At 61.6% G+C, this 7,567-nt stretch overlaps 3 protein-coding genes across 3 annotated transcripts in view; all 3 read right to left on the bottom strand.

Annotated features, from left to right (window-relative positions):
* Nucleotides 1-66: 66 nt before the first annotated feature.
* On the bottom strand, nt 67-4,416 carry Tco025E_07207 (uncharacterized protein; the record flags this gene model as incomplete). The annotated part of the gene is made up of 1 exon (XM_029374074.1): nt 67-4,416. One exon carries the CDS (start codon nt 4,414-4,416, stop codon nt 67-69), a length of 4,350 nt encoding a protein of 1,449 aa, XP_029225823.1.
* Nucleotides 4,417-4,429: 13 nt separating this feature from the next.
* Nucleotides 4,430-7,354, bottom strand: Tco025E_07206 (uncharacterized protein; the record flags this gene model as incomplete). The annotated part of the gene is made up of 1 exon (XM_029374073.1): nt 4,430-7,354. The coding sequence occupies one exon, from the start codon at nt 7,352-7,354 to the stop codon at nt 4,430-4,432; it is 2,925 nt and encodes a 974-aa protein (XP_029225822.1).
* A 171-nt stretch (nt 7,355-7,525) lies between these two features.
* Tco025E_07205 (uncharacterized protein) overlaps nt 7,526-7,567 on the bottom strand; it is a gene marked incomplete at both ends in the record, with an annotated part of 4,128 nt that continues 4,086 nt past the window's right edge. Inside the window, one exon of the mRNA XM_029374072.1 lies at nt 7,526-7,567. This exon is cut by the window's right edge and continues 4,086 nt beyond it. Within this exon, the coding sequence (XP_029225821.1) occupies nt 7,526-7,567 (42 nt within the window).

Below are 7,567 nucleotides of genomic sequence, written 5' to 3'. Positions count from 1 at the left end.
CGAAAGCCGAGGATGAGCACCTTCACGGCGCCAGGGCGGAACAGCTCCACGTTCTCCGTGCGAAGCTCAAGCACCTTCTTCACCGCCGTGTCCCCCTCGCTGGGGCACTCCGCGAAGGCGAGCGTCGCCGTGGGGAAGCTCGCAACGAGGCTCCCGGAGCTGGTGCCGCCGGCCGAGGCCGTGCCAAGCAGCAGCGTCGTTTGCTCCAGCCTCACGGTGATCGAGCCACACGGGATGCGGGTGAGCGGGTTGCCCATGCAGGGGATAAGGCTCCGCTCCGCCTCGGCAGCGACGGCGACGGCTCTGCTGCCACTGCGGGACTCCCCGCTGAGCATTCCCGTCGTTGTCGCTATTCGGCGCGTCACTGTCTGATACCGGCAGGGGTCTTTCACCGCCAGCAACGACTTTTCGCTGGTCCAGTAACAACGCCATGTCGCAGAAGACTTCCTTTAGCTGCACTGAGAACGTTGCGCGGGTCGCCTGCACGCCACTGTCGCGCAACTGCGAAGCGGACACCTCCCGCTGCTGGGCCACAATCTCGCCCACGCTGCTGACGGTATTGAGTATCGCCGGCACGGTACTTGGCGTCACGAAAACGTTGCTTCTGCACAGCGACACAGTCGCCTCGACAGCCGCGCTGTGCGCCTCCCCCGCGCTGTCCATGGACGCGAGGCAGAACTCAGTCACCTCGCACTCAAGCACGTCCTTCAACTGCCGCTCCTTACACCTGGCGTGCAGCTTCTGCACGCACAGCACATTGCGGAAGGTGCGTCCACTCGGCGACCGCGCCAACGTCCCCGCCCCCTGCGCGCTCGCAATGAGGAACCCCTTGACAAGCACGCTGTCCACGTTGGCCACACCGGAGAGCACACCCTCAGAGCGCACGATTATCGAGCGCACCGCCGCATCAAAGCACATCTTGCGACACGCCCGCCCGCCAGATTGCGCTCTCAGCATGATAAAACTGATGCCGCCCAGAGTTGCCTGTTGCGCGTTGCCAGCGCTAAGTTCGAGTCGCACCTTCATGCGTGAAGCCGTGACGAGAAGCATCAGTGCCTCATCTACGCAGCCCTCACTCATCGCCTCGATGCGCCGGTGAATCCCGGGGGCCTTCTTCACGTTTTCCTTTATGATGTTTGCGCCGCGTGTGAAGATCTGACGAATGCTGTGCATCGACTCGAGCAGCGACTTGTGCCAGAGCTCCTGTACAATGAAGAGCTGCGCCATGTGCGGCGCCCGCACCGTTATCTCCGCATCAACGCCACCCGCGACATCCAATGGGGTATGCACGTATACATTTGTCAGCTCCCACGCACGCTGGCGCCGTCGCAACGCGGTGCACGCCACAACCTCCGGCAAGAACATCTCAAATGACTTCACCTCCAGCTTCGCCTGACATTCCAGCCGCGTCCGCCGAACGCAGAGGATGAAGGACACCGTTGGCTGCTCAAACGCTGTCGCGTCGTCCACCCGTGCCGGTGGCGACCTCAGCACCCGCTTCACGAAGAAGTCAAGGCTGCCTCCACGATCGTCCTGGAAGAGTGCGAGGGTTACCGTCGAGGCGGGCTTTGTCGTCAGCACAAAGCGCAATCCCGTAATGCGGATGTGAATGCTAGCAAAAATATTCCGCGTGCGGCCGCCACCAGCTGTGGCCCCTGCGACCGAGGAGTTCGGAACCTCCGGCGGCGGAGACGCAACTTTGAGTTCCCGCCGCCGCTGCTGCTGCCGTTGTTGCCGCAGTACACTCAAGACGTTCGACGTCGGTCGGGCCTGTGCCACCGCCTCCGCGAAGCCGCGGGGCACTGGCAGCGCCACGTCGGCTATGGACGAATGTAGTGCAAGGCCGCTGCTGGCCATGTCCTTCTCCCACTCCCTCACAAGGCCAAGGAGCTTCGCCACGCGCCCACTGTTGCTGCGGTCCTGCACCGCTGCCCACGCCTCAATTTCTTCTGCGAGGGACATGATGGAGGGTCCAATTTCAGCCGCCCCCGCCTGCATCTCCACGCGGGCAATCACCTCCTGATCGGGAATCGCGGAGTCGGACACAGTTGCCAGCACCGTGGCGGTGGTATCCGCCGTCGGAAAGGTAAGCAGCTCCGCCATGGGGTACACCACAGTGGCGCCATCTGCTGGGTCAGAACCCTTGTTGTCCTTATCAAGCGGCTCAGGGGCGAACCTCACGCGCTGTCGGAAGGAACGGGTTCTCTTGCTCGCCAAACCCTCTGCGGCCTGCGAGGTGCCGGGAACACCGGGAGGAGTGTCTCTCTGAAGGGAGTAAATCTTTACCTCACCACGCTCAACGCGCGCTGTAACTTCAAGTTGGTACAAAGTGGGACCGCTGTGCACTGCATGTGGCCCTGCGTGTGGATTCAATGGATCAGCGTGCCGCTCCTTTCCGGCAGTTGCCGCTACTCCCTCCATCTCGCCCATGGAAGGCCGTCGTGGCGGCTGGTGTGGCGTTGAGGTCGTCCCATGGCTTGTCGCCTTTGACGCCGTGTGAGGCCTAAAAAGATCACGGAGCGACACGGAGGGCATTTCCTGTGTGAGCTGGCTAAGTATACTCACAAAGCGAGTTGCGATGCAAACTTTGGGGGCACTCACATCCATGACGGCGCCGACGGCGACGCTTCTGCCAGTCTTAGTCAGATGAACGGGGGCGTCAATGGAGCCAACAGACACCTTCGAAAAGGAATTGCGGCACTCCTCACGGTCCAGGCTGGTAAAATTGCCCAGGCCGCCAAGGACGTGCGTGCGGCTGAGCAGCTCCTTTAAGGGAAGGCCACTGTCCAGCGGTGAGCCATCACTGCAGTAGAGGTTCGCGTCGTCCAGCACGCAGCGCGCCGTAAACGTCAGTGTTGGGGTGGTGTCCTGCTCTGCCTCGGCAAAGAGAGGAGCAAACTCGCTCTTCTCCCGCGCTGGCAGCGTCGCAGGGGCCCAGCTCTGGGACCTGAGCAGGCGGCACGCAAAGGTCGACTTTTCAACCTTCAGCTTCAGTGCCATGGTGGGGATGAAGTGCTTGCGGTTCATCGCCGCTGCGCCACGTCCGGGGTGATGCACCTCCTGCTTCCCCTCGACGATGTTGCGGTAGGCTGCGTCGCCAAAGGGCATCACCACAAGAAAATTCGACACCGTAGCGAAGAACTTGTTATCCGACATTGCGCTGAAGAGGTTTTCCTTGGCATCGGTGCCACTGTTCATCCGCGGCTGTGACGTATAGGGGGAATGTGCCTGGAACGCGGCGACGCCGCGAGGCAGCACCTGCGCCGTCAACTCCTGCAGACGCCGCATATTTTCCCGCTGTGTTCGCTGCACCTGCGCCTCCATCTGCTTCTGCACGCGTGCCAGTCGGTGGTAAGCCGCATGCTTGAAAAGTTGGCGGCGGAACAAACGACCCTCCCGCTGCGAGGCAAACCGCATCTTCTCCGCAAGCTCCTTCGTCTCGTCAAAGGACTGCCGCAGCAGCGGCACCAGTCCGACGCGCGCAACGATGAGCGGCGAGACGACCGAAAGTTTCCATCGCGTGGCGGTGCTGACAAGCTTTTCCAGCTCACGCATGTCCACTGAGGGTCCCTGCGACGCCGCAAAGATGTTCTCGATCGCCGCTCGCACCTCGTTTGTGTCGCTGCGCCCGCTGGAGAGCGTGAAGGAGGTCTCAACCAGGCCCCAAACGAAGCCGCCGAGCGGGCGCACGAGCCGCACGGGGTCCTCCGAGGCCATCGAAAGGGAGTGCGTGGGCAGCAGCGCCGCCTTCGTGCTGGGCGAGGATGCATCGCTCCGGGCCGCAGCTGTTGCCTGGCGCAGCATGGACTGCAGCTGGTCGTAGTCGTCGCGGTCCACAAGCGCGAGCTGCGCGGTAGCGACACTCACCAGCAGACTTGTTATTCGGTACCTTCCCGCGGAGGAGATGTCCGCCAGCGCATTGAGCTTCCGCACAGAGAAGCGCAGGTTGGTCATGGAGGTGAGGTAGGAGACACAGAGGCCCTCCAGGAGAAACACAAAGCGACCCTTCCACCCCGGCGGCGCCGCCGCGGCCGCACTGCTTGGCGGCTGTAGCTGGGCAACTTCCTTCTCCGTCTCCTCCGCCTTCCCACCCACGTGGAAGGGCTTCGAGACGGTGCTGTACACGCTTAAGAGCCTGTCAGAGAACAAAATCAAATGACTGATGGTGCTCGACGACACGGTGATCTCAACCGTTTCCAGCATGCAACTGCCGCTCCGCACGTGTTCGTCCTTGGCGTAAATGACGTACACGCTCGGAAATTCAACCGCATGCCTCCCCGACGAAGGGCTTTCCGAGGCCAACATGAAGGGATGCAGATGCGCCTTAAAACTCAACCGACTATCAGAGGAGGTGTTAAAAAATGCTGAGGCAAGCGGGACCTTCAGCTCCGTGCTTATGCCTTGGGACAAACCCATCTTGACCTGCAGCTCATGCAGCTGAAGGGCGCAACAAGACGCATGGATCCTCTTCTGGTAGGGCAGGGAGCAAGGAGAGGTAGCTGCCATCCATCTTCACGGGGTTAGAGGGGCGCATGGCTTTTAGAATCTTCTTTGCCTCAATCCACCCCTGTAGCCATTGATGCATCTGGGCCTGCACCGTCTCAGTCGCCACCGGTCGATACGGCAACGAGAGATGAACCTTCCCAATGTCTACCTGCAGGTTCATCTGCACGCCCTCCAAATCACCCGCGGGTTTCTTCTCAGAAGCGTCATTTGGGTCGCCATCGCTGGTGGAGATGCGATTCTGGTCCGCGTAATGTATGCCCACCGCCAAGTGCGTCGCAGTCGCAGAAAACACGCGCGACTCCTCATGCTCGCCCACCGATCCCGTGGAGCTGCGGAGCGTGTCGGCCAAGCTGCCCGGCAAAATCGCGTCGGCAGCATACTGCATAAATATAGACTCCGCAAAGAAGGATGCGGTTTTCTTCAGGTGCAGCTGCGGCGTTACGGACGGTGAAGCTGCGCAGCAACCCTTTTGAGCACGCAAGCGCGCCCGCTGCGCCAAGGCGTGCAGACGTTCTCGTATCCGCTCAGAAATCGCCCCCGTGAAGACGTGCGTCTCGACACACTCTCGTGAGCTGATGCGCTCTGTGCGGGACTCGCCACACCCAGTGAGGTTGGCCACCTTGAACTGCATGAAGTTTAGCTCGGAATGCAAAAACGACGCGTCAAGCCGCCGCAAAATGAAGCTGCCTTTAAACACGACACCCAGGCCGCCGCCGGGCGTGTGGGCATCAGGGGGGCCAGACGCTCCATTCAGCGGGATGAACAGCGGCGAAGGCGACGCGCTGTCGCACTCCGCTGTCATTGGCACAGCCACCGCCGCCGCCGCCTCCTTTGCCGCGCCCAAGATGCGCAGCACAGACGGATAGCACGTGATCAGCAGGGCGCTGATCTCTCCGATAAGTTGCACCTCTGCATCTCGTCGTTGCCGCGACGTAAGCCGTTGCGTCCCCATCGTTTGGTGCGGCAAGGACGTCCCTAACGTCGTTGACGCAAGCAGTCGCATGGAGCTGAGCTCGCCAATGGCCGGCGCAGTGCCCTCGCCTTTCCGCCCCATGGGCACCTTTGCGAGGAACTTCGCCGACGGACGCCCCACCTCAATGACGCTGGAGGCCTTCGTGTTGACGCACAGGTAGCCTCCTTCGCGGTACACGTCAATAAGTTCGACGCGGAATGTGTTGATCGCGCCAACGCCCTGGACGGAGATACTCGCCTCGATGCCATAGTCCTCCAGTGAGGTCAAGGACGCATGCATCGACTGCGACTGCCGGGGGAACACGACTTCACGGACGCTCTCTATACGCCTGTGGGGAGGCACGAGGGGATCAGACGCGGCGGGGATGGGGAGGGGGCCACTTCCTCGCCGCGTCAGCCGCTGCAGGTCACGAAGCTGCAGCAACATCGCCTTGACGGAATGAACAAAGAAGAAGAAATCCCGTGTGAGGTGCAAGGCGACGGTATCCAGAGAGATATGGCATGTCCCACTCCCTATACCGTGCGTGTTGTCGCGCTTTCCACGCGCGCAAACGGAGGTGAGGTACACCACACCCAGTGTGTCCTTCTCCTCGTCGTAGGCGATGCCAGGAACCCTGACTTGCAGGTTTCCCCTCCGTGCTGCAGGTTCATACTCAATCTGCGTGATGACGGCCAGTGAGGAGAGCGTGACTGAGGCAGACAAGGCGCGCTTCTCCGCCGGCATGGCGGCATGTGCGGGGGGCAGCGTTTGCTGCATGACAAACTTAAATGAACGTGCACCCAACATCGTTGTGTAGACTCCCGCACCTTTGGCGCCGGGTGCCATATTCTCTTGCGGCACCGGAAGCTCTGTCAAGGCCTTCACCTCAATGCAGGGAAGAATAACACTCGTAACCTTCACCTCGGAGAGCCACCGCTTCTGGTGCACACGGTTCCTGCTAAGCTCCCTTCGATGGATCGCACGCTGCTGCTGCTGCTGTAGTTGCGCCTCTGCCTGGTCCACCTTGTCATCCAAGTCATTGGCCTCCCACCCACCCGAGGTTTCCCGCGAAAACGAGTGCCTCGTGGCCGGCACAACAGGGGAGGCCTGGTAAAAGTGCACCTGCGTGAAGAAGCGCGCCTCGGCGTCAAAGAGCAGCCTCTCGATGAAGGGCCTTGTCACAAGCACCGTGAGCGGCGCCACCGCCTCAAGGTGGAGGTGCTTCGACGTGGACCCCTCCCGGGAGCGCTTGCGGTTGTCGGTCTGCCGCAGTGCCCACACCTCGGACTCCTCGTCGTCCGCGCCGCCCAGCGTGGAGTTCAGCATCTCCTGCGCCATGCAGAAAGCTGGTGCCCGATGGGGGTTCATAGATGCGCAAAACACCGTCGATGGGAGCGGGGCTTGGAAGCGCGTGAAATCACGCAGGCCACCCTTTGCAGGGCGTGCCGCCGCCGCCGCCGTGGCGTACTTGAGCGACGTCACCTCGTCAGCCTGTGAGTGGATAAAGAAAGGCCGCAGGAACGAAGTGAAGGGTTCAACCGGACGCATCTCGAGACTATCCGCCACCTCGGGCCCCCGCGCCAACAGAGACGGCGAGCATGCACCGTCCCTGCCGTTCACGGCGGCGCGGGACTCGCTGTTCTCGCTCTCTGTGCGCTCCATATCCTCACTTTCCTCGTCAAATTCCTTCCCGCTTGCCGCTGAGAGGCAAGTCAGGTATTGCTGGGACGTCTTATTGTTTTCATGCAGAGAGCTCGGAGGTGACTGCATAGCCGCAACGCCCCCGGACAATTCAGGCGCAGAGGTCGTCGTTGCCAGTGAGGTATTAACCTGCTCATAAAAAGATGATGGAGCCTGCACAAAATAATTCGTCGCCCGGTGAGAGCTCGCCGTCATTTGCTGCTCCGCTTCCGGCTGGCTGTCTCGTAGCACCGACTGCGGCTCCGTGGTGGCGCCCGCTGCGGCGGGGTGGGTGGTGTGGGAGGGAACTCGCAGGTGAAGAGATGGTCCACGTCGTTCTCGGCCAAAAACCGCCGCTGGCTCTCGAGGTGGCGCTCGAGGCCCTGGTCAAAGGGGTACGCCGTGCAGTTGCGCACGCGCAGCGACGTC

Source organism: Trypanosoma conorhini (genome assembly GCF_003719485.1).
Source record: "Trypanosoma conorhini strain 025E chromosome Unknown Tco_14.4_contig_00539, whole genome shotgun sequence".
NCBI classification, from domain to species: Eukaryota; Euglenozoa; class Kinetoplastea; order Trypanosomatida; family Trypanosomatidae; genus Trypanosoma; species Trypanosoma conorhini.
This window is presented reverse-complemented; position numbering and strand designations above follow the sequence as displayed.